At 43.4% G+C, this 27,553-nt stretch overlaps 1 protein-coding gene across 1 annotated transcript in view; it reads right to left on the bottom strand.

Annotated features, from left to right (window-relative positions):
- plxnb2b (plexin b2b) overlaps nt 1-27,553 on the bottom strand; it is a 120,430-nt gene that overhangs the window by 35,737 nt on the left and 57,140 nt on the right. The window contains exons 3-10 of the mRNA XM_080027560.1: nt 8,018-9,135; nt 6,503-6,697; nt 6,272-6,394; nt 4,096-4,196; nt 2,519-2,645; nt 1,776-1,935; nt 734-845; nt 68-179 (exon numbers count right to left, since the gene is read on the bottom strand). Coding sequence (XP_079883686.1) covers nt 68-179; nt 734-845; nt 1,776-1,935; nt 2,519-2,645; nt 4,096-4,196; nt 6,272-6,394; nt 6,503-6,697; nt 8,018-9,133 — 2,046 coding nt within the window. The 5' untranslated portion in view covers nt 9,134-9,135. The remainder of the gene's footprint in view (nt 1-67; nt 180-733; nt 846-1,775; nt 1,936-2,518; nt 2,646-4,095; nt 4,197-6,271; nt 6,395-6,502; nt 6,698-8,017; nt 9,136-27,553) is intronic.

Raw genomic sequence — 27,553 nt, 5'->3', positions numbered from 1 at the left:
ACACCTAAAATAAAATCTTAAAAAACAAACGAGAAGACATTGACATGCCACTGACGTGCTAACTAACCTGACGTTGTTTGATGATGTGGTTACCCAGCGCGCCGTCATCCATGTCTGTGCAGGTGTGGTCGCGGGTATTCCACTGGCAGCCCCACTGACTGGCCACACAGGACATGCACCTGGAAAAACACGCACGGAGATACACACACACACACATAAACACCAAAACCAAAAGAGAAATTGCTTTGGCACACATAATTAGGCATAAACGCACACACTAACAAAAAGTGAAAAACGTGCAAACTCATCAAAGAGCGTCCGGCACAAAAATCCATGTCGCTGACAACCAAATGGATCTGTGCAACTTCACATACGCATAGCTCGTTCATCACACATTCCTCGGCATGAAAGGAATGAAGGGAAAAATAAGGAGTGTGTTTGGGGGGGGGGGGGGGGGGGGTGAGATTGACTTTCATTTTTTGATTAATGAAAAGGAAACTGATGCAATTTCCTCGGCTTGGTAAATAAACGAAGGAGAGAGAAAAAAATGCAAGGGGTGCATTCAAAAAACTACCGTGCATCACAATTTACGAACAGAGCCCTTGATCCCTCATCTGTTCGTGCGCGGCGATACATTCGCATCAAGGTTGTCGGGTGATGCCGTGTTCACTGTCACTGTGGATTTGCAGTGAGTGACAGAGCAGAACAGATAGATTACAAAAGTCCCACTCACGGTGTGTTTTCGGATCTCCTCACAGTGGCGGCGCAGTTGTAGAACTTGAACTCCCGCGTGGCCAGCTCCACACTCTCGTTGACAAAGATCCGGAGCGCCACGGCCACAAAATCTGAGGACACAGCAGGAGGGACGGTTAATATATGCTGCATTAGATGGTGTGGAGGGGGATACACGTTTTACACATTTACGAATGGTGATGGTGTCTGCGGGAGTTGTAATGAATATGTAACACCTCCACAGCTCATTGGAAGACAAAACAAGACATGACTTTGAATAATTAGTGGACGGAGCATGACCTGAAATACCTTTATACCAATTATGTATTAATGTGATAACTTAACAAGACTGACACTCTACTACAGCCATGCTGCCAACTCCACGAGGCTGCACTTTGGCACCGCAGCACTTTAAGCGAAATGGTAACACCACCCTACTAACAATGAATGCCATTTGTTTTGCAGGCATTTGGTCGTAAACTATGTGACAAATTAAAACTTAGAGGACAGGAAATGGTTTAGCTGCGGTGGTAATCGCATCTCCCCTGGTGATCAATTAAGTAATTATTTCATTGCCTTAAAAAAATAGCCTTATGCAGCAAATATGTGGAATTCGCAGTGGGATGTCTTTTGCTTCATCGTTTCTCTTGCACAAAGTTTATATTTTTAAGATGATGGTGGTATGTGCGTTCACCAAGCTGGCCCACGTCTATTATAACACACTTGTGAAAAAAATGACCCCTGCGCTGGAATGGTTATTCATTTGTGTTTGCCTATAAACACTATAACTTTAAATGCAGTGCACCTCTACAAGACAATGTAAGGCCTAGGGAATTGGAAACACTGCAGTAATATCAACTAACAAATCCGCAATTAATCAAATGACCGAAATCATCTGGTTTTTTGGGGCCCTTGGGTTCTATGGCACCAGTGCAATGCTTATTTTGTACATTGATTAAATAACCTCTTTAATAGAACACAATAGACATGTACCTTTAAGGAGTACGTATTACATGAGTGGAGGTTAATGATAAAGGGCTTACCTTGGTCTTCAGGGGTTTGCGGTATAAGTGAAGGGTCTGGCAGATTGCATGAGACCTGGCTAGAGTCAGACATGGTGCCCTCACTTTGGAACGACCTGATTTTGCATTGAAGACGGTCAGAGGCCCCGATTGTTGGAAGTGAAGGGATGTTGATCTTCACCTGGACAGAAAAAAATGGAAGAGTTTAAAAAAAAAATGGTTATTGCCTAAGATTTGTTTGGCTGAGCAATATCTGTTCACATTGAATTGAATTATACACGGAGCAGAGGAAATTAATTCAAACGCTGCGGTGTAACCGCTCGGTTGTTTCCTTTGAAACGCTGGAGATTGATTGAGAAATAAGAAAGAAGGACAGCAGCTGTTGATGGAAATACAAGAGTGAGTTAGAAAGAGAGGGGCGTAGAAGTAGTCGGGAAGCAGAGGAATGAAAAGAAAGAGTGAGAGAGCGAAAGCACACAAGAAAGGCTCCTCCATCTTCAGAGTATGAGCACAATGAACCAGCGCGGTTATAATAAGGCAGTTTAGAGTTTTCTGGGTGGATCAATACAGAGCAGGACGACCTCGAGGCCCAGGGTCTCTTGGTTCACAATCAAACAGTTTATCACTGGGGCCGTGCATGGTGGTGTGGCGTGCATGCAAGTGGGGTTGTGTTCGGCAGAGTGAGGGAGACAGAAAGAAAGAGGTAGAGAAAATAAAAAGGGAAAAGAGAGTGAGTATGAGTGAGGGGAGAAGCAGCACTGTACCTTCTGAGTCTTTTTACAGGAGAGGTTTGGGGGATAGAAGGAGACGATCTTGACGCACTGCTGCTTGGGGCTCCACAGCCAGCCATTCTTCTCCTCTGCCCGTCGGCACTCAGACCTCCTGGTACACCTTCACAAGAAGGATGAACAACTCCCATCAGGCCCTGATCCACCACACCCCCCAAAGCACTTTCACAAGGCCGAGATAAAAATAAAAGGAAGCCTATGGAGTCTTTCAATGTGCTTTTGTGAATAACAACCATATGCTGAAGTGGCATCCAGCAGGGTCTAGGCAGATTTTCAAGACTAGGTGTTCTATTATATAAACATGAAAAACAATGAATGCCCTTATTGGTAGCTGGTTTTGCAGTGTAACCGCAGCAATAGTTTAGACCGGGAGGGATTATATTTATAATCCAATAATCATTTAGTAAGTGATCTCAAAAGCTAAATTAAAAAGATATGCTAAATATTCCCATTTCTTCTAGCTTCTCAACTGTGACTATTTGCTTCTTCGCTTGATGTAATGGTGATTACCTGAATATTTGGACTGTTGGTTAGGGTAAAACAAGATATTTGTTAACAACATCTTGGACTTCAGGACACCGTGTTAGACATTCTTCCCTATTTCCTGACATTTTATACATAAAATGGTGAATTTATTAGAGCTGCCTCTATATTTGATTAAAAAGAAAGTAGGGCAGCAAGCAAAGATTATTTATTTAATCTATTAATCTCATTATTATTTCCTACATTAATCAGCTTGTCACTGAAACACCAGAAATGTTCCAAAAGCTCAAGGTGTCACCTTCAAATGTTTTGACTTAAAGTCTCAAACCAAAAGATATTCATAGTACTATTATGTAAGACCAAGAAACACAGCAGAAATAGAAAGATAAATTGATCATCACAATTCGTTGCCAATTAATTTCCTGACAATCGACTATTTGTTGACGCTCTAAAGCTAAGCAGAGCGCATGCTATGTTTCTGAATGAGGTGTGTCAACAACCTCTAGAAGGACACGATTGTTTATCTGCTTTTCCCTTGTTATCCTGATCAAATGCCCTCTGCCAATACTTGAAATAGATACTCCCTACTATCCTCTAGACCCTGATAAATATAGGCTGATGAGAGTAAATTGCATAGACTGCCTTTGCTGCATGAGGGTGACAAACAGCTTTAATTCCTTACGGCTGCACGGACAACAGGAGATGGAATATAAACACAGAGGGGCACTAAAAGTGTTTGCAATAAAACACTGAACAAATACCCCGCTGTGTCTTACAGATGGGATTGCATGTGTGGGTGTCAGTGTTAGTCAGTCGCCGCGTGCTTGCATTTATGAGCACATGCATGTTTGTGTGTGTGTGTGTGTGTGTGTGTGTGTGTGTGTGTGTGTGTGTGTGTGTGTGTGTGTGTTTGCACATGTGTGTGTGTACGTCTTTGTGTCTGTGTTTGCCTACTGTGTGTTTGTGTGTATGTGTTCGTGTGTCTTTGTCTGTATATGTGTGTGTGCACGTGTTTGCACGTGTGTGTGTGTGTGTGTGTGTGTGTGTGTGTGTGTGTGTATGTTCCTCACCTGCCCTCCAGGACACACCAGCCACAGTAAGGGTCCCTCAGTTCCACACATGATTGGCAGCTTTTCTGTTGGAGGCACGTCTGCACCGGCACCTTGGTGATCTGGAGCATTACGAATATGAAATGTGATCAAACGGTGCACGCTTTGGGGAGACGCTTCACAAAAATATGGAGCATTTTAACTACGGCTACAAATGCCTCTTGGTTTAGCCGCAGGTGTTCAGAGTGGGAGGAAAATATGTCCTCCTGTCACAGCACATGGGCTCTCGTGTCTGCTCCCCGCGCTCAATTACAAAAACAATTTCCTCGGTCTACACGCTGAATGTCTATTCTTCTAGATATTTATCGCTCAGGGAATCAAATAGGCTGAGTTAAAGTGAAATACATTTGTAATCTAGTCTTATTATGAGGCTACATATTGTACAACCACGTAATAAAATGTGACACAGAAGCATAACAGTGCATTAGGTTTTCAAACCTAGCTCCAAATCAACCACTTACAACATGTAACTGCTGCCTCCATGTGAATACATCAGCAATTATCGTCCAATAGTGTAAATATAATGTAATGTCTAATAGTATAACATTCTGCATGAACACCCTTACATTTTATCATTTCAGATCTCACTTCAACCACAGATGTACTAGCAAAAACAGATTAGTCATAACATGAGTGTACAGCAGTCATTGACAGATAAGCTTGTGAGTCAGATATTCATTGAGATCAAAGAGCAACAAGTAGCAATTTAAACAATTTAAACTTGACTATTAAAACTTGAATCAACTTGTTGCATCCTCTATAAAAAAAACTAAACAGGTTGGACGGTATGTGATTAATACTCCCTCCCCGTGCCAGACATAAAAATGTTGAATAACAGACGCGCTAGTGAGGAAACAGCTGTTACGTTATGTCTACACAGGAGGCATTTCAGTCACGCTTTTCAGTCGTCTGTCTTAGTGTATCTAACTATCACCCAAATTCAAACTCTACTTTCATACATTTTAAATGGATGCAGTGAGTGTGTATTGGGCTCTGAGCGCTTCCAAAATGCAGGCTAACTAACTTAAGGGTGTATTCACACATGCCGTGTTTAGTTCGGTTGAAACGAACTCATGTGCACTTCCGCCTTCGGTGCGCATCTTTCAGACATGTGTGAATACAGCAATCGCACTCGGGGGCGGACCAAACAAGCGCTCCGAGACCCAGCTGAAGAGGTGGTCTCGATGTGCTTCGAAACGTACTCTGCTGCAGTTCGTTTGTGGTGTGAATTTGGCCAGACTCGATCCGACCCAATTGCAGGAAGCACTGCGCCTTTTCATTTTTAATAAATCGCCATCTGATTCACATTATGGGAAAGTGTTGTTGTCGCCATTGTTAGGAAGATTAGTTGTGGTTTGACCGGGAGCCCCCAGCGAAAATATTACATTTGATAATGACGCGTAAACATGCTGATATGTTCAGCGATCAGATGGAGAGGAGCGTCTCCCGTAGCCTACAGTGCCAACAGGTTCACGCTGCGCTTTGCATGAAGTGTGTGTTTTTATTGTTCTTCCCAACGGGACTGTCAATACTGTCCCCGTGTCAGTTTGGAGCTGAACTGCGCCGAACTACACCGAGCTGATACACAGCTTAATCAGCTGTGTTTCAGCTTGAGCCTATTCTTCACGCGAGCCACACGTCCAGCAGCAAAAATACAGTAAAAATTATGTTTCACATCGTAGACTACAAGCCACATAACGTGGCATTTTCATAGGGCTACATATTATAACCATATGAAACAACAATAATTTGATGTTTTTCTTCTTTATTTACAGGCTAGATGTAGGCCTTTTTACTATTTTTAACCCCATATTATATCAATGATAAATTTGCAGTTTTTACTTCGTTCTTCCTGCTTCTCTCCACCCCAGAATGTCTGTCCAATGAATGAATGACCTCAGATCACGTGTGGTTTTGCTTCGTAATGCTGGTTCACTTGCAAAAGGGGCAATATGAAAGTGGACCACACCAAACAAAAAAAAACTAAATTCTATTTGGTCTGGACCAAAGCAAGTGAACTAACAGACTTTCCATGTGTGAATACACCCTTAGTCGCAGCACTTTGCCTGAACAGTGCTGCTTTATGTAGACACGTGATATAAAGCATGAATTACCAAAGACCCCTTATCACACATACCTTTTTCTCGGTGGTAATGTAAAGGTGGCTCTGCCCGATGTCAAAGAAAAGGTTCTTGTTGACCTTCTCTCTGGTGTGAACAGAAATATTGTGGTACACATATGGATCGGCGGACAGGTGTACCTGGAGCCAAAAACACAAAAAGCAAATCTTAAATTCTTGCCATTCTGCCCAGCTCAGAGAGAAGCAGGCAAATAAAGAGTCAAACAGCAGATGAGAAAGCAACTCCACCTTGAAGACTTTCCCCTTGCTGTTCCCCAAGAAGGCAATGGTGTGATCATTCTCCATAGCGACTGCCACAGAGGTCAGACTCGGAGGGCCCAAATTGGTCAGCACAGCCTCAGCCTTCAAGGCGGATATGGGCGTGCTGGCTAGAGGAGAAGGCAGAAAGTCTCCACCACACTTATATGCTTCCAACGTGTCCTTCTGTACAACACAAGGAAGAACAGAAGGATCATGACACATCGATTGCAATTCATTCCAAAAGATTTGAAGGCAAATTGAACAGTATTGTAAGTCCTCTACAAAAAAGGGCTAAATGGCTGGAGTCTGAAAATCACATTATTAAATTGAATACAAGTGCAAACTTTAAAAAGGTGGAGTCAGTAATTCTTGTCAAAATCAAAGAGAAATCAGCACCCACCCACACACACACACAGTACGTACAGGTAGCGGTGTGTTAGGTGATATTCACAGATTTCAACAAAAAGTGATTTTGACAACAAGCATTCTCAAGAATCGCTGGCTCCACCTTTAACCTGAGATATAAAAAAAATACCTAGCAATGTAATCACAAGCTATTCACTCACTGTTCAAATAACAATTACAAACAATTACATGCATCTCAAATCTTAGTTCCAAGCGAAAATTGCAAGCAGAAGACACATCTCACTTTACAGACAAACACACAATCAGTGAAGACCTGCAGCTATGCGAGTGGCGAGTGTCTCCCTACTCTCCTGTCTAACTGTCAGGATGGCATTTCTCATTCTCAGGTTTGAGTTTGAGATAACAGAGATGCAGCATTTCATAGCTAATAATCATTGAGCAAAAGAAATGACCCATATATGCAAATACATTATTTTCTTCATTGCACTAAGAGGATTTTTATTCATGGGAAATCCACACATGATGAACAGTGCAGTGCTTCTACTATGGTTGAATAAATATACTTTTGATATAGTGGCCATTACTGTTGGTAATAAAGCAATACTTATGGGCTTTTTTGAGACACGAATGTTCAAACAGGCTAAAGTCATGAAATAAAAAAATTGTGGTTGAATTCAAGGGCCCCTCGCTAGATTTTAATGACGCATGTTAAATTCCTATGATTAGTGTTATTCATCATCATTTATTTAATGCGCTGTTTAAATGGCCTGGCACAGTAGCCAGTGTAATGTGCCTCTCTTCATGTCGGGACAGTATCAGATGTTATTAAGTCATATTTATTAGAATACACTTGAGGTTTGTGCACTTGGAGCTGTGAAAGGGAAAACTGTTGTTTTCCCTACCACTCCTACAGGCCTATATGGCATTTCTGGATGAGTTGAGGGAATTGGGAAAAGAAACCCGGAACGAGATGGAATGTGTGAGACAGAACCAGAGCATTAGATAGACAGAACAAAAAAAAATAAAAAAAACATCAAAAGCAATCTTCAAAAGTAAAGAAATCCCAGTCAGATCTGTCATTTTAAAAACAGATTTTTTTTTAAACTTCAATCGGCTGACACAAAATGAGGCATTTACCGCATGTTGTGCTTTGCAGACTTCGTCGACAGTTTTGGACGAGTATGGTTGGTCTACTGCGGCAATACCGGAGATTTTCCCCGAGTCGCTGTAGCAGGCGGTGATGATATCCACCAGCCGCTCATTGATGGCGTTGAGTGGATACATGCAGAGATTAGAGTCGTTCTCGTCCTCGTCTGAGCTGGCCACCATGAACAGAACCTTGCTCCAAGGAGAAACCTTTGCGTACCCGCTCGACTCGCTCAAAACCCGTGCAAGCTCTTTCCCGGGAGAAGCCACAAACGCAGCTTGGACTTTGTTGTATCGGTTATTTGTGCCACAGTTCAACTGGAGCTCCGTGTAGGAATAGTAATGGTAGTCGTCGCTTTCACACAGGCGGGAAACAAAGGTCAGGTTCTTATTATCCGTACCGTCGAGCGTCCTCGAAAAGAGGAAGTACACAAAACCGTCCTCTCTGAAGGCGTGGCGGAAGTCGTGCAGGTACTTGGGAACGAATGGCGTGGTCTGGACCGCCGACGCCTCGATGATGCTCTCAAACACCACCCATTCGTTCAAGTCTTCCAGGATTCGAGTGCTAATGAGTTTTGTGCTGTCCAGGCTTCCGTAGCCCTTGCCCACGAGAAACACGCCGGCGGCCTTCCCATCTTTGGTGTAGTTGGACATGACGCCCACCACGTTCACGCCGTCCTCTATGCTAGCCACGTAAGTCCTCTCTCCTTTGCTGTCGCTGTAATACAGCAGCTTCTCCACGTTGCTCAGGTCCAGCAGGGAGCAGATGCCTCGGTAGCGGCTGCCGCAGACTATGAGGGAGCCGTTGGTAGGATGGACCAGCAGAAGCTTGTTGTTGTTGTTCATGAACTTGGTGTCCTGGCAGGCGGAGGCGGGAGGCGTACAGGTCAAGGCGTCCGCTTTGGGGCCCGTCTCAGCACGAGCCTGTTGGCGTAGCGACGGCCCCAACTGGTAGATGTAGTTGACCGCTCCCAGGTAGATGCGACCGGTCCGGGGGTCCTGGACCACATTGTTGATGATGGTCTCGGAGGTGAACACGCTTTCCTCCTGGGCTCGCGAGAGGGATTTGCAGAAAAGAAGGAGGAGGAGGGAGACCCAGCAAGCCATCTCTGGAGAGGACAGAAAGAGAGACATGTTTCATTATTAATGCAGTTAAATGCACGCATTAAAATGTGCATTAACTGTCAGCAACACAAGACTGCAGAGTGGAGTAGGTTTGTGGTTAACATACGCCCCTAAACACACACTCACATACGTATGCCATCTAACTGCATAGGCTTAGTCCACATGGCCGTCAGAGGGCTTAATCGTGATGATTTAAAAAAATATAGTGTTAAGTGTTATGGAAATATCTTCGTTAGTTTTCTTGGCAACATGTACCTGAGAAGACTACTGACAGCTCGGCGCATTTTTATACTTTTATTTTGGTACGATCGAATGATCAAGATATAATGCATTAATGAGAGAGCTCTAGAGGCGGATGTTTTTACCTCTGGACAAAGGCAGGCTTCATGTTTCCCACAGTCTTTCTGCTAAGCTAGGGCTTACAATCTGCAAGATTCAGCTTCATATTTGCCCTACAAATCGAATAGTATTATTGAGCATTGCATTTAACTCTCAGAAAGAAAGCAAACAAGTATATTTTCCAAAATGTCAAGATATTCTTTTAAGAGATGTTTTTTTGAGTCGTATCGAACCATGATAATATGACTTGATTCATTTATCTTTCCCTGACATTTTCGAAGCCACCCCAAGCTGATTGAGTTAATTACATGTTGTTTGTGCCATTTAAAGCATTTTAAAGTATATTTAGAAATGCAACAACAAGATGTCTCTCCATTCCGATAATACGTGTCGCACTCACTTTCTTAGCAATCCAGAGACCTTCCTAAGAACTGTTTACACTGAGACCTTCTTGTTTAAAACTTAAAATCTGTAAAAAAAAAATTCATTAAGGTGAATTAAATCCAATCTTCAGCTACTACATGGCTGTTGTTTTTGTTGTTGTAATGTGAGTGTACTGACCTTCTTGTTTAAAACTTAAAATCTGTAAAACTTTTTTCATTAAGGTTGAATTAAATCCCAACTTCAGCTACTACATGGCTGTTGTTTTTGTTGTTGTAATGTGGGTGTACTGACCATATAAAAATTTCTACACGTGATGAAGATTATCAAGACATAGATTTACTTTTTTGGGGGATAAAACTATTTAAAAAAAACGCCTGAAGCTAAAAGTATGTAGTGCAGTGGTTTTGCATGTATGACTCAACTTCCTGCTCCAGTTTCTATAAAGGGCATGTTATTTTGGATTTAATTGACTTAATATCAGAAATGATCGCTGGTGAAAAAAATAAAACTGCTCTGTGTGGGGGGAAAGACAGATTACGGCCGAGAGCTATATCTCAAACCATAGCACAGTAAAATCCTATTTAAAAGGCTTGGATCCGCGCCAACTTCATTTGCACTTTGCGCTTTTTTTTCCTCTCTCCCTCTCTCTCTCTCTCTCTCTCTCTCTCTCAAACAACAGCTCCAAAGCTCAATGCACTCATGAAAGTACACTGTTTTATCTCAGGAAACATGATCACACAATATCCCAACAATCCCTGTAAGATACAGACAGCATCATGTACCGTCTAACAGCAGGTGCGTGTGGAGTCATTGCTCACTGCTGTTTGCACAGGCTGTGGTAAATATGGAACTGCAGGTGGCTCTAAAGCCGCTCTTGCCCACACAGCAAATGAGCGTTACTGTTTGTATGCAGTTTTTGGGCTCGCAGTCGCACACAGTCCATAGCGTCCTTATCCTCAGTCCACTTTGCCAGACAACTCCACGGGGACATTTGTCAAATCGAAAAACCCTGACAGATCTTCTAGGAAGTTGCTTCCCAAGCTTTGTTTTCATTTCAACCTTGCCACCCCGCCCCCCCCCCCACACACACACACCCACACACACACACACCCACACTAGAATAAGTGGAGAGATCACTGATGTTTGACCAGGGGGAACCTTTTAATTTCACTGGCAACTCCCCATTGTATGTGCCCACTAATCTATTTGATGATTTTATTTTGTTTTGCATTTACTGCCTTAGACCTTTTGACCCCCCGTGTCGCTGTGCTCTTTTCAAACCAGAGACTTAAATATTTTAATTAAAACTGAAATAGAGCAATACAAATCTTTACTTATGCACAAATGTGTGGGGTTCAGTTTTTCCAGCTTTAATTAAGAGGGAGCGGTAATCAGCTTTTAACTTAAGAGAAGAGAAAATAACTCTTAGTTTACATGCACACTGCAGGGCTGGACAAAATAAAAGGAACATCATGTAAAGGACAATTCGCAGCACTAAAGTTGCCAAACTTTAATTACAAAGACAGACCCACTGGCAGAGTTGAACGGCAATTACTAGCGTGTCAGCTTTGGGAGGCGACACAATAACTCACTTTTATGTTTGAGTTTTCAAAGAAGCATCACAAAAAAAAACTGCATGAACTGCAAAACGTTTTTGCAGCCTCAAAATCTTAACAGCATAAACAAAACACTGTCAGGCTGCACAAAGAGTGGTGGCAAATAGCAAAATGGAAACAGAATTAAATGAACTCTTGGTCTTGGTGTAATAAAGTTAACAAAGCCTCACAAAGCTTCACTAAGGGCGTATTTAGGGCAGGGCTGCCTCTTGGCAACAACTTGTAAGACGTTAGAACGAGAATGCAGATGGCCTTCTAATGAAGGCATGACCGACAAACAGTCCCGAAAAATCAATGTAAGCCACAAAAAAGCGAGTGCTTGAATGCGCGCTGCTGCTTGTGGTAACTGACATTTGTATTTGTTATTTTCCAACATGTCATTTGTGTGCTTTCAAAGTTCACTGAGGGTGTGAACTTTGAGCCTATTTGAACCTATTTTTTTTCTCAATGAATTTTTTCCATTCATTTAAAAATGATACCCCAGTTTTTCTAGCAAGTTTGGTCAAGAATTGATATCCGTTTCTGCAAGGTGCTACAGTTAAGTATAAGAATTTGATTATCATTGCCTCTCAATATGTTGTTATTCTGAGAATTGTCTAAGTCACTAGTCTGCCATGCCACAATGACCTTTAATGTACATGTGTCTGTGTGGAAACACCTGGCAGGAAAAAAATGAGTGTTCTGTAACACCTTCAGCTGCTCCCATAGATTACAATTAAATTTACAGTTGGTCTGTGACTGTGCAAAATGTCTGAAATCAAACAACAGCTGTTTGCCTAATGGAAGTGTTTTTCTGTATTTGAACACAACAAGGAAAGCCATGCTGTCTAAATATTGGTTGCGACTGTAAATATGGACAGTATTTGAAGCATGACTGCCTCTCTGAATGTGCTGTCCACTCAACACCGTAATGTCCATATTGCTATCAATTCACTGGGCCATGATACAGGCCCGCACAGAGGAACTACTCAAAAGCTGGATTGTGTCAATGGTTTCTGTGACAAAAAAAATGCCTCGAATCCTTTGACTTCAAATCAAACATGCTGTGACAAAGACACTGTCTCAGTCATGGATTGTAAAATGCAAGGACAATGTCTCGGGGTTCTCATTTAGGTTTAAGAAAAAAGACTCCGGATCCACTTAACTCCACGCCTTCAAAGAGTCCATTTCCAATTCATGTAAATCCTTTCCCAAGCTCCCGAATCGGAGAAAAAATAAAAGTTTCCCTCTGATGCTGCATTGTGGGTTTGTAGAGCACAAACGGAATTCTTGACCTATTTCAAAAGGAGCCTGCTCTCTCCTAGGATTTTTCATTCTGTCTCTCTATCACTTTTTATTATTTTTTCATAGGCTTAATCCTGACTGCCGAAATTAAGGAGGCTTCAAAGAGCCAAAAGAACGGCAGACGTCTGTTGGTGGTTACACAGGTGGGATGAGGCGCATTTCTCCCTAGCCGACAAGCCAACCTTTATTTTCTCACCAGCAAGCTGCTGTAAGAGAAAATGGCAACCGGGCATACCATCCAACATGTGGTTATTCTTCTGAATAAATAAAAAGCTACTAAATTTAGCATCAGCCCGCAGCTAATGAAGCCTCCAATGGCCTGGGATAAATAATAATGAAACCCATCACATGCTTATTGAAGCTAGTGGCACATCTGGAAAATGTGTTTCTGTTAAAGACACAATTGATGAATTGAAGTCTGATTGACGCCGGTTTAACTGACCTCAAATTAGAAATCTCAACTCATTCCCCTGCAAATGTTTCACTTTGTAGTTACAGAACAAAAAAAGGCAATAATTTCTTTTTTTCTGGAGAAGTTTAACACAAATCATTATAGGCCTACTGAACGTGTACATTACTACCTCATTAAAATCTTATTAAATATGACCGCAAAACAAATGATTATAATGCAATAACTCTGTAGCAAATAGTGTATGTTGCCCTTGAGGTATCAACATGACAAAAAAATGGATTTGTTCATGAGATTTCATTTTACTAGTTCTTTATTTCGTATCTTAATATATTTTTTACATTCAATTCTAAAAGTTGGTCGACTGTGTAAGCACCGGTGCCAATGATATGTCCACGGGTCAGTTTCATAAAAATAGACTTTGACTATGGCTGAGAACAAACTCTAAACATTAGAGCAAAATTCATCTGTTGCAAAAAGTTGTGTTGTTCTTGACTCTTGACTAACATACATAGGACTATTTTTGCCATGAAACCTGCCCTGCAGCCTTTACTTGACATTGATTGCCTCCCATTTCTGAAATTCCTGAACCATGTTCTCCTATTTTGTTGTCATTTCATTCCACATGTCAGAATGTGTTGGTATAAGATCTGAGTTGATCATAAACTTGCATTACAAGAAGAACATATAAATAGTGCTCTTATCGGCCTAGGTCTATAGGCTACTGAAATGAACAGCAACACACTGTAGATTCAGCTATGAACACTGCACCATTATAAACAGTGATTCTTAAATTCCTCCTTGAGTTTATTTCTATGGTTGGAGGGAACATCAAGAGGGGAAAATAACGCTGATGTAGGCCTACTACACGTGCAGGCTTGAGCCGGGCACGTGGAGGTGTGCCTCTTTGTTGTCTTGCCATTCATTGCACACCCTCCCTTTTTTGGACTTATATAAAGCTATGTCAAGACTTGTCTGGACAGGAGACGAAGCTCTCAGCAGAGGAAAAATTCAATATAATTGAAAAGTGGCAGATTAGCACACAGACGCACACAGGTTCAGCTTAAAGACATGTGTGTGCTATGCACCGGGTGCAGGTTGAAAATGCTGACAAGGTAATCCCAATCCGACCAAAATGAAACTCCTCAAACTGCCACACTGTGATTCTTTGACACGGGGGCACTAACACCCTGCGCGGCAGTCCACACGCCTCTCAGCCAATCCTCAAGCCACACAGCAGCACCCACATCCCCCTTTCTAAAGACGACAGCACACCATGGAGGAAGCGTGCCTGTGCAAGGGAGCAACAGATCAAGAAAGAGACAGGGGAAAACTGTGTGTGTGTGTGTGTGTGTGTGTGTGTGTGTGTGTGTGTGTTTGTGTGTGTGTTTCTGAGAGATCTAATCATTGCACACACACACAATTCCACGACTGCTGACCTGGCAAGTTTTGAACCAGCATGAGTGCTCCTCTCGCTAATTTAAACAGATATGAAAAAAATGAGACTGATATAATAAATAAATAAAAAAAACAGACACCCTGCCCCGCAAAACATAATAGGATATCGCCCCATACCGTGATCATTCATATTCAGCACTTTCTTTATCGGAGCGCTGGCTTTGACAGATGCCAGGGTCTGACATTGATGCGGAGGGGGGGTGTCTTAACACTCAAGCCGCTTTCAGTGTTGCACACAGATAAAAGTGAGCTGCTATAAAAATTACTTGCATGTCCCCAGAGGCCTTCAGGGCAGGGCGGAGAGAGGGGGCAGGGGCTGTTATGTTGTGAAGTTCTAAATCTCGCCATGTCTCAAAGGTGCTGAAATGGCCCTGATAAAGTGCGTACAAGGCAACATGACAACGTGGGTAGACGCCATACATGGAGCCGGAAATGAGGTGTGCAGATCCAGGGTCCCTTCATTTTCCTGCTGCCATCGACAGTAGGATAGGCAGAACAAGAGGCATTGTTAAAGATGAGACATGAAGTATGAGAGTGTGAAGAACTCTCTCATTCTCTGCATGTCTCCCATCTCGCTTCTTCTTTTTTCTTTTCCTTTTTTCTTTTTGACATGCGAACGCACTTGTCCCATCCGCACAGTGAAATTGTTTGGTAGGTTGCAATGGGAGACTGGTGTGACGACGACAATCCCATTTGCATATGAACAATTACCCTGCCGTCAGGGTTGGCAGTTCATTTATTTCAATTTGACTGACTGGGAGAACCACACTCACCAAAGCAGCCATCCCAAGCCATTGTATTCAGAGCGCCAGGCACAGGCATTGGTGGGGATTGATGGACCTGGTTCATTTCAGAGTGGACTCCAGCTGCTCTGGCCTAAATATGCTAACACCTTTAAAGTTGGCCCGTGACCCGAGGAGTGTGCGAATCCCACTTTGCTCTCCTGTTAAACTGTGTGTCTGTGTGTGTGTATGTGTGCCTGTGCGTATGTGCGCGTGTCCCAGTTCTCACGCCTGTGTGCTTGTGTTTCTCGACACAAGTCTGTTCTTTAATGTATGTTTTTGTTTTGAAGTTTGACCAAGTGTAAGAGGTGTGAGTGTAACTTCCACCACCACAGAATCCTTTTTTAGGCACTTTTCCTCATTAGGACTGATCGGCTGCTTGTGTGTCTGTTTACCGCTCCGTCACCATTTTCATGGCTCCTGCTATCTCCCCTCTGCCAGCTGGACACTTGAGCAGCGAGAATGCAAAGCCGCCAATGCACACACACACACACACACACACTACAGATTTCAATGTCCACCCAGACACACTCACTACTACACTTTTCCTCATACCTTTCTCAGCGGCTGACCTCGATGTGTCTTCTAATCTGTCAATCTCTGTTTGTCTCTCAAACACACACACACACACACACACACACACACACAACCTGTCTCGGTCTGGACAGCGGCAGTTTGGGCTAATCTCCCGATGCTAACTGGCCTCCCCCATGACCAGCTGGATGTTGCATCTCTCCAGTGAGACAGAGTGGCTGTTTGCTGTGTGGACACAGCTGGCGGATGTGGGGGAACCTGATTAAAACGGCATTGCCTGGCGGAGAAGAGCTACTTTCAGGAGCCAGCGGTTCCTCCGACATCGCCGCCACATCCAGACGCTTGCTAATGCACACAAACAGTTGTTGGGGGCAGGCATGCATACACTCACTAACTAATCAACCCCACTAACTGTAACTGCATATGAAAAATGCTGCCACCACGTCATCCACACCTGCAGATTATTCTCATCATCAATGAAAAGTTCTTTATTAGGTTATTAATTGTCTTAACAGTCTAAATCCCGAAGGTATTCATCTTACAACAGCACAGCAAATTCTCACACTTGAGGAAAATGAAAACAGAAAAAGTTTGGCTTATCGTGCATGATGAATGACTTCATTGATTTTCTGTCCATCAACTAATCATTTCAGGAACACATTTTTTTGTGACACTTTGATGAGTGATGGCTTCGGGTAATTTCTCTTTTCTATCACTCCTTATTTTTAGGACAGGTAATGATTCATTGTCTTGCTCAAGGGCACTTCAGCAACACACACACACACACACACACACACGCACACACACACACACAACAGTTTTAAAAATCAAGCTGACTCTGGTTGGAGGGCAGCTTCTCTAATCCGAACACCACCCTGAAGCGGTCCCCTTGCTCCCAACGCACACACACGCTCCACTTACATAGAAGCCCACACTCACGTTCAAACACACATGCAGCCACAATTAAGAAGTCAGGCAGGCAGGCAGACTGACTGCTGGGAAGGAATCCATTACACACCTTATTGGTTATAATGATTTCACTTCACCGGCATAAACGCCAATGAGCCATGAAGGTATCTTGTAATGTGGTTTAGTCTCAGTGCCCGGCTACAGTTTGGTTTCAAGGGGAATACTGATCTCACGCTGACTGATTGCTCCCACGCCCTCTTGTAGATATTCACGTTAAATCCTCTGTAACAATGGAAAAAGGCGATGTAACTCATGTGTGTTTAGACAACCCATTGTCTGGATCGAGAAATGGTTCCGCACTTTGGGAAATGTGCCTATTTGCTTTCGTTCCAAGAGTGAGATGAAGAAGATTGATATCAATCTCATGTCTGTGTGTTCAGCACAGGAGGTGGAGCTAGGACGTGTTTAGCCTAGCTTAACACAAACACTGGAAACAGGGGGAGACACTCAGCTAGTCTGGTTATTTCTATTGTGGAAAAAAAAAACACAGCTACCAAAAACCTCCAACAAGAGCTCTGCCATTATTAACACGTTGTTGTTTGCATAAACTGAGCACAAACACAAAAACAAAAAGACAGGCAATGTGCCCATCCAGTTAACAATTTGTTTATCCATCCGTCATGTGCTTCTCCAGACCAAGCCAGTGAGCGTAGGTTTGGTGTCTGTGCTTTGGGTACCAAACCTCACCTGGACGATGGGTTTCATTAACACTTCTACCTTCCAATCCTTCCCTTTCGAATCACTGGCTAAGTGCGTTTTGACATGCACTCAAAGAAAACAACGTCACTGGGAGAAATCAGGTTATGCCAATGATCAGGGAACTGCTATTACGAGCAGCAGGTCCGTAATCAGATTTCATTCCTAGCTCTGATCATATTTTGAAGGCATCTCTTTGACTGCAGCAATAGAAGATTCACCAAGAGATGTCTACCTGGGGAAATCAAGGTTTTTCTTCAATCCCTTTCCCCCAATTACGGAAAGTAAGTTTCTCATTTGCGTGACACGTAAGAAATCAGTCTGCCGGAGAAAGCTGAATGAAACCTGCTTACTGGAGTGCATGTCATTGTAATACTGTAACAACAAAGCCAGGCAATGGGAAGTCGCACACACAGTCCCTGCACCCATCTGTTATTGGAAAGAAACACTTTTAGAAAAATCCTAGTGAACCACACGTTGTTTTTATAAATATACATTTTTGGGTGTATAGTATACACATTCAACAAACAAGGTTCAACATGTGAATGAGTCAATCTTACAAGTGTTTGTTGTGTCTTTCTAACTTTGGACACAGCCAGCAACACATTATACTAAAGGGGTCAGGGTTAGGTTTAGGGTTAACCCAAATCCTATCCCTAACCCTAATCCTATCCTTCTCTTGGAAAGAAGGCAGACAAGCATGATTTTTGACCTATTCCTTTACAAACAGGTCAGAAGGTGTATGGCTAGAATACAAACTCTGAGAAAAAAATGAAAAGATGAATCCTCTCTGGTTCCGTCCATACTTTTGAGAAGTGACATGAGAGACAGGAGCAAACCCCAGGAAAGAATGAAGGTAGGGGGGTTGAGAGATGATGGAGAGACAGAAAAACATGAACACAGGGAGGTTCAATCACACAAACACTTTACCGACTGAGTCCTCACTGCTCTTTTGTGCGCGTTGGCAGGTGCCTGTCACTTGTCAAGATGTGACGAGTGCGGATGATGGCTGAGAAATATAATGCCAGGGATGTAAGTGTCGACTGAGGCCCAGAAAGATTCTAACTCTCGGTAATGACTAACAGCCATCGGGTAATGACCGAAAGATTAGCCCGCTCTCCCCTCAGCATATGGAGAAAAGGTCACGTTTGGAGCTTAAAAAGGTAATAGCTAAATTAGCTGCGAAAAATGCCTCATAGAATTAAAAAGGCTTTCGGTGAAAAGGAGCGCTTTCCGCTGGCCGCGCACGAGGAAATAGACTGGGCTACTTTTTAATTAGTTGGTCGACGAGAACTAATCACAGGAAGGGGGTGGATTGATGAAACGTTTGCATGCCCACGACACAAAACCTCAACTTATAACACAGGGGCCCCTTCTAACGTCCTCCTTCTCTACCAATTAATAATAAAGAAAAATATCATATTTCTCTTTGAGGATTTCTGCCACTTCTAGTTAGTGTCACTCACTTCATGCCAAATGTTCTTGATGCTATCGAAACCACTCCAAGACACTCATCCCTCCGTCGGCCGGCCCTCACAATCTCCATCCATCATCTATCAGTGTTTCTACAGCCGGAGGGGGGACAGAGCTGCTAAGCAGGGCCTGACTAATGGCTAAACAAACACCATTATCAGGCCTCGGTGGCCGAATGCTGAGCTACAAGAGCACGGCAGCAGCTGAGGCCCTTTAATACCTAATCCCTGCTGCCCTGTTCTGCTAGCGGCCGCTCTAAACTAAGCAAGGATGGAACTGACGGTTTCAATAATGAGAGAATAAGAACAGAAACATGAGGGTCTGAGGTAAGCAGTAACGTGCATACATGCATACACGCTCGCAATCACTTACCACAAAACCTGAGTGGAGAAAAGAGTGTATTAAGAGAAGTGTGGCCCACTTGTCTTGGCCAGTTCCCCCCTCTAAAAAAGGCTCAGGGAGAAGTTAATGAGCCTGTTACAGCCCCACAGTTTCCCTGATAAGGCCGCTGATTACACCACATGTTTGGGCAAGAGGATTGTGTATGTGTGTGTGACTGTGTGTGCGTGCGTGTGTCACCTGACCCAACACGGTCAACTGCTAATCGTACGTTCACAAGTCAGGAATGAATTTCAGATTTTTTATACACACTTTCACACACCAATCACCCCTCTTGAGGCGCAATCTATCCCTCTCACACCAGCTTGCCGACATACACCAACTAAATGACACCCGTGATCACATTTCTTATATATATATATATATATATGTGTATATAATACACACACACACACACACACACACACACACACACACACACACACACACCCACGCTTAATCAAGTGTGGCTGAGTGAGCAAGCCACTCAATGAGAGTGGGTGATTAGGCCCCTCGGAGAGTAAGCCTGACCTTTCCCACCACAGCAGGTCCTCCGTGCGCATGTGTGTCTTTATGAGTCAGTGGCTGTAAGCTCTCGGGCGTGCGCCACTTCACATCAAATGTCACTGACTTAAATGAGATGGCCAGACAGACACGGCGACAGAGGATGCAAGAAAAGGGAGGAGCAAGAGGGAAGGATTAATAGGATATGAAGGAGGGAGGAAAGGTGACCAAGTTGTTTTGTTTTTGTTGTTGATTGCTAAAATCCCTGTATTTCAGGATTTCTATTGTTGTTTTCTGTCATGTTTCTTGTTCTTGTTAAAGTTTAAATATAATTTGTTACTTTTCACAGTAGGCAGCAAGAAAAAGTTTGCAGAAAAACTGAAAGAAAGAGAGTGCTGTCAAAGATCAATCTGCTGTTTTGGTTCTGGCCCTCTTTGCATGAGAAAACAGCAAAGCTGAGGTATTTTTAAATTCCTTGGTTGGTTGTGGGAATACAGCGCAGGCCCTTGTGGGTATACAGACCTCAGCCTTCCACTGAAGAGATGGTTGACTCTGCACTTCCTGGACGGACAGAGAGGCAGACAGTCTGAGTCAGGCCTCCGGGGAGCCAATGAGCAGCAGGCAACCCATGTTTGTTTTGCGGCGTTTTCTTTTGTGCGACTAACTGCTGAGGGTTATTTAGCCGCCCAATTATATTCATGGGCTCTTCTCTGTCTGTGTATGTTGTATGTGTTTGGGCTCAAATTTTAACTTAACGAAAATATTACAACTTCAGTGTTAATTAATAATAAGTAGTTCCACAGAAAAAATTATCAGCAAATGTTTTGATAATCCATTTGTGTCTGCAAGCAACAAGTTATACAAGTCTTTTCACAGTTTCACTACTTTTGGTCTTTTTATAGACAAAACAATGTAACAATGAAATTGTATAATTACCAGATTAATAATGAGGATACTTATCATTAGTTGCTTGCAACTCAACCCTAAAAGGAAGTTCAAAGAAGAAAGAAGCTTGAACAGTGCGACCATCGGACAGACTTCTTTGGAGGAGAGAAAACAAACCATCACAGTCCAATATCCTGGTTCAACCTTGACCTACCACAGTTGTCCTGGTCAATGAGGGATTATTACTAAACACTTCAGCTGCACACTTTCTGTTCCACCTCCAAATAGAGTGGTTTTCGGAACTGTTTACGACCTGTCTGACATTTTAACTGCTCACTTTCGACCGGTCTAGCTTTTTTTAGTGGTGTTGCCATCTTCTCAGATGAAAGCATTTACTTTGGCGACTACAAAATTGTCATATCCGATGGAAATTGATGGCAAAAACAATGAAAAAGACTGAAGTTGTGACAGACTGGAATTATCCATTAAGGGCCAGTGAAATGATGTGCTGCTGCAGGTACAAGATCCCATCCGTCTTATCTCAAGCCTTTCCTCATCTTTCTCCTGCCGCCATCTCCGCAGATCTCGGAGGAGATAGTGAACCGGCACTCACCGGTGACGGGCCGGAGGACGTGTGGCGTGACGCCCAGGTTAATTAAGTTTGAAATCGTAGAGATGATCAGCCGTGCTGCCACTCTGACTGCCAGCCCCCCGCCCGCCCCCATCGCTGTGTCCCAGCTAGTACTAGTGTTCAGGCTTTCTGACAGGTATGGGGGCGTTTGTGTGCCGAAATGTGGGACAAAGGATGTGAAAGGAAAGGGAAGTGTCTTTTTGTGGGGATGTTGTAAGTGTATGCTATGCAGACCATTAAGCAAAAAAGGGCAAAACATAAACTGGTTTCAGCTTCATAAATGTGAGAATTTGCTTTCTTCACTTTTCACAAAATCTTCAAGTTACTTGTTTTATTTAGCCAACAGCCTCAAGAAAAATTGAATATTACATTTTTATAAGTGATTTTTATAGTGAGAAAAAAGTCAAATCCATACATATGACAAACTGGCACATTTGCTTGAAAAAGTTATTGACAGTATGAATCAGTTGGCAACATAGGGGTTGATATTTTGAATGTTATTCAACCTAATGTTTCACACAGACAGACAGAGACACCCCCCCACCCCCCCCCCCCCCACACACACACACACACACACACACCCACAATCCATAAAAACAGGGTTGGACAACAAAGACCAAAAACAAAATAAGAAAATAGTCCCAGAATCCCGTCCAGGCTACAGCATTTCTTGGCCATGATTGCTTTGTTCCCCAGGAGGCTGCTATAAAAAGGAGCTGGAGCTGCAGTGATTGTTGATGGACGCCTATATTGGCATGAGCAGCACGTAGAGCATACACCGTCCCCCTCCCCCCAACACACACCACCACCACCACCACCACCTGTAATCCTGGAAAAAATGGACTCTGTGTATTAGCGAGACGCTTAAAAGGCAGGAGTCATTTCACACAGTCACACACACAAACACATATTAAAGCTACCTGTGCTGCCCTGAGAGGCTTAAGTATATTATTCCCCTGGCTCAGTATCAAAACCTTTACTGCTGAGAGCTTGTTTGTGGTGAAATCTAAGTGCATTTACTCAGGTACAGTACTTAAGTTAAGTACCTCAAAATTCTCTTAATTTATTTAATTCTACTGAATACTTCTACATGTCAGAGCCAAATATTCTTTTATCGTTAGATTTATTTTTGACACCTTGAGTTAGTATAGATACTTTTGAAAGATTTGTATTCAAAACACTTGATAACCTTTTAACAGTAATGGAATGTAACTGAATACATTTTTCAGGTACTGTAAAGTACTCTACCGGAGTGTTTTCTTGTACTTCGGCTACATTTCGGAGTTTTAACTTTTAATATCCCATAGGGCAGCACCTTAGACTTTCTCAATTCCAAGTCGGTTCTTTGGCTAACCTTTAGGAACATTTAATTCAGTACTGAATTATAGGCCGAGTTGGCCTCATGACATTGGGATTTTTGCACACTTTGAGAATAAATAGTGCAACAAAAAATAAATGCACCTCAACCTTATTGCAGCAACAATAAAATGCTACTCGCACATGAACACAACTCCACTGGCGACGTACAACTATGAAGTAATGCAAAACCTACAACGTGTACTCCCCGCTTGATGAACGGCTAAAATCATTATTATATTTCTTTGATTAAGTTTTGATGAATTGCTCTGTCCCTGTGTGATCACTTTTTCTAATCAAATGCAGACACGCACAAAAGGTCAGAGGAAATTAGCCCCCCACCGCCAAAAAATAAGCTGCTTTAATCAGGTTGCAGATGGCCTGATAAGCAGTGGGGAGGCATTAGGGACTGCTCGTGTGGCGTTGCTGAGGCGTGTCAGCGATAGCATCTGCACCTTCGTCTCTAAAGGTGCCACAGTGTCTTTCATGTCAGGTGAATACGCTGACATTCTGTCACACGCAGACTTCAGATGGGGTGGAGGGGGCCAAACATCAAAGTCTGTGTTTTTATGTTGGCAGGGGGCTAACACAGACGCACGCAGCACGCTCCTGCCATAAAGACGTGCAAGCGCTCACATGCACCAGCCATGACCGCTGCTGACAACCATTCAAGTGTGAGTGTGAGATAGTGCTGATGTCTGCCCGTGAAGCCTACATTTCAGTCTCTTTATCTCCCGAGCCTCCTGCTGATAATTACAGCCGTCGCTTCCCTCCGACTCAGTCGCACCAAAAAGCTGCCTGTCTGCGCGGTTCGAGCCAGAGGAATTATCGCCCTGGCCATCGCAGAGCGGAGCACGCCAAGGTCAGGCCCTGTGTTCAATTTCACTTTTGATTCCAGTCCACCTTGCTCTCCCCATCTACCACTTATCCACTCCTCCTTCACTCCCTCCCTCCCTGCCCGGCCCACCCACACCGTCGCTGTTGAATTTTCACTTCAGGGCTAACCTCTATTTGCCAGGACAACTGGCGCCTTGACACTCATTCATTCCCAATCCTGCAGAGTGGTCGGCTAAATGGAAATTGACGATTCAATTTTTTGAATGAAAAACTTAAGAGTCCTTTTGGAATTGACTCTCCCCCCTTCCTCGTGCCCTCCCCCTCTCTCCACCTTCTCAGGATGTCCATTCTGCCACCACCTCCTCTCTGCTCCCCGCCACTCGCTATCTCGGTCCTGGTCTACTGAGTAAAGCCAATTTCTCCGCTTGTATGGAGCCGCGAGCGAGATGGCTACAGGAAAGAGCAGCTTAAAAAAAAAAGTCCTGAAGCTCCCGCCAACTGACTTCCCTCAAACACCTTGCCACCTCCCGTGCCTGCTCCCTCTCATCACTAAACTGCCGTCAAACAAGCAAACACTTAAAACCAAAGGGGTTTATTCCCAGCATTGCTCCCAGCTGGATGTTGGGTGGCAATTTAAAAATGATCTATGCAAATGTAATTTCGCTGTGTGTCATCCAACACAGCCAATTAATGAGTGAGCTTCTCCAACCCCAACTATAAATTAACAGGGCTAGATATAATAGCTAGATTAATGTGTTTTTCTGGCACTTGCCTAATTGCTAGAAGACTCCGGTGGGGCTAGTGGGAGCTGCCTCATTTCTACATGTGATAGAGTGAGTTAAGACAGAGGCGGGATAAACGCCTGCATCAACTCTATTTATCATGCATATGAACGGTTGTTGTCAGCGCTATTGCTTTTTATTGAGGGGGAATGCATGAGGAAAGCGTTCTGGAAAGATATTTTGCCCTCAGGGAACTTGTATCTGCTTCGGCAGAAATTACTAGTATTAGTTGTTGGAATGAGTTTGGTCTGAAGGACGGCATTAGCTTCAGTCAGACTTAGAAATGTATTAATGGAAAACAAATCCATAAGTGGTCGGAGGGGCATGTGTGCATGGATGGCGTAATGAGAAATGCGAGCTGAAGGCGCAGAAAAAAAGAGATAGGGTAAGAGGTAAGGGAGACAGGGAGGATGAGTAACCCTCTCTGTCAGCCAGAAGAAGAAGAAGAAAAACGTGATAGTGAGAAAGACAAACAAAAACAAGCTCCGGGATCCAAAACAGCTCATCACCAACAAGGAGGCCTTTTGTTTTGCCCCTCTCAGCCGATTGTTCTCTTCGCAGAGGGTGAGAACGCTAATCCACCGTGGAAAGAGGAGTTGGGAGGATTTACTCTAAGTATCCTTATTAGTGGGTATTCACTGATATGGGAGTTTGGGGGGTGGGGGGAGGAGGGTAGAGGGCAGAATGAACAAGGAGGAAGAGGACAGCAGCAGGAGGGGCATAGTGTATTCTGAATACACTGTAGGTGCCATATGAATCTTTAATACAGGGCTTAATGGTGAGGGAGGAGGAGGAGTGGAGAATATAAAAAGAGAGGGGGGGATCTCAGAGGAGGTTACTGAGCCTGCCGTATCGCAAAACTACTGATAAGTGCCAGCCTCCCAGGATCAAACCTAATTTGGCCACAGCTTCGATGGCACCACCGATATCCCTTCAGAGGCAGAAGAAGACGGTGGCAAAGGTCTGACATGCCTTTGTCGTCAAAAACAAAACAGCAATGGGCCTGATGTTCGGATAAAATTGGATAAAAGGATCTTTTTCCAGGTGATAAAATTCTTAATTGCTTTTGTTAAACACATACCCTGCTGGAAACTTGGCCTTGGTACATCATTTTAATTACACGCACAAGAGCCTAATTAGTTCTATCTGTTGTACCAGAGGCTAACGTGCACCCAATTAGACCCAAATCAAAAGGGTGGTACGGTCAGGTGGGGGGAAATGTGCGTTTTTGTGTTCTTGTACTGTATTTTTATTTGTGGAGTGACAGAGGAAAGCTAAGACGGCGCTTAACTTTGACAAGTCGATGTTGATGTCATGATCACCCCTGCTATCTTTGAACTAATTAAAGTAATGTTCCCGTCTGAGTGCCTGAGCGAGCGGCTGCCACTCTTGTCGGTGCCTTCATTTCTTTGTCTCGCCCTCTGATGAAAATCGCTTAAGTGGAAAAACTATTTGTGCGATGATAAAAGCTGAAACAACACAGCTAATTATTGTTGCATTCATGCAACAGTTTGTGGATTAACGAAGAACAGTCTTCAAAGTCAAATCCACCAGCTGGTTCCTATAAAAAACAATGAAAAAATGAAGAGGCCGACTGTCTGAAGTGCAGTTATGAAACCAAAAATACTTATTTTCCTGTAAAGAAGGGTTTGATATTCAATGGAATGAATGATAATAGAGGAGCCTTGTACATGCTGCTCCTGCTCTATAGTAACTAATTGTTAAACAGACCCCCAGGGGAGATAAGATATAGCCTATCAAGAAACATCTGACACGGGAGCTTAGAGCTAAAATTATACGAGAACATCTACATGATTTCCCTAATGACACGATGAACAACAAGGGTACGACACAAAAATATTATTTGGAAATAAAACCACATCAAAGCTTTCCGCACATCCCCCAAAGAGCTTCTCCTTCCCTCGCTGTGGTGCAAACGATTCCAGGAACAACCAACTCCATTGCAGGTTTACACAGAAAACTTCTGTGCTAGAAAACCTCCTCCCTTGTGCTAGAGTACCACATCTCAGAGAGCACATAATGGTCTCCTGGGGTAGCGCTACATCAGAGTCGGAGAAACACAGCATTTCAGAACATATAGGGTTTCATCTCTACATGTTCCCCTGATAACAACAATGTTAGGTCTACTGTACTCCACAACAACTCCCATCATTCAATGGGTGGCATTATAAAGTGCAGAATTAGCCGGGGCTAAATGGAGTCCTGCAGTGTTTTTTTCTACAGCAGTGATTACACCCTGATAGTATACTATGCTAGTTTTCTCTCGGTTAGAAAATGTATTTCTCAGACAAAAAGAACTTTTCGGAAATCTTGCGGCTTGTTCATTGAAACTAAGAGAAGTATGAATAAATAAGTACTTTCACAAATGCAAATTGAGATTGCCAAGAAGGTAATGCAAATAATAAGTGGCTATTGGTGGAGCTGGTCCATTTGCTTGATTGGTTCCATTGTGCCTCTGCTAGGCTCAAGACCTGGCAGTCCACAGGTGTACCGGCCCAAATAGCCCCCGACATGTCACATCTGAGTGGTGGTGCAGGGGATTAAGTGGCGGCGGCGGTGGTGGTGTGGGAGGGGGGAGGGGGGTGGGGTTTGTATCGACTGATTGTTACCATGGCAATAGACCAAGGATGAGGAGGTTAGATTGCATGGCGTGTAGCTCTCGATGGCTGCGTGAGGCCACACGTGGGAGACATTCCCAAGGTTTATAATCACTGTCAGCCGGCAGCTCAAGTGGTCCGTGCGCACACACGTGTAATCTTAGTGTGAGTATTAAGTTTGTGTGTGCAAGGCTGTGTGCTAGTGGGTTTCCAATCTCCCTGGGAAACTCATCTGGCCTAAGCTTCCAACTGGCAGCGAAATCCTAAAATCCTACCTACCAGCTTTCTCATGAGTGACAATCTTCTCTCACCGTTCCTGTTTGGCTTCTTACTTTTAGAAGAAGGGGGGGTAGAGTTTATAAGAAAATAGGATGTGATTTTAACAAGAGATCAGCTGTGTCAAAAGGATTAAAAAAAAACAGGTGGCTATGCTGCTGCACAATAAGCCAACAACGCCTTTGTTTTCT

Source organism: Ammodytes marinus (assembly GCF_949987685.1).
Source record: "Ammodytes marinus genome assembly, chromosome: 5".
Taxonomy (NCBI): domain Eukaryota; kingdom Metazoa; phylum Chordata; class Actinopteri; order Uranoscopiformes; family Ammodytidae; genus Ammodytes; species Ammodytes marinus.
Note: the sequence above shows the minus strand (reverse complement) of the source record. Positions and strands in the feature narration are given on the sequence as shown.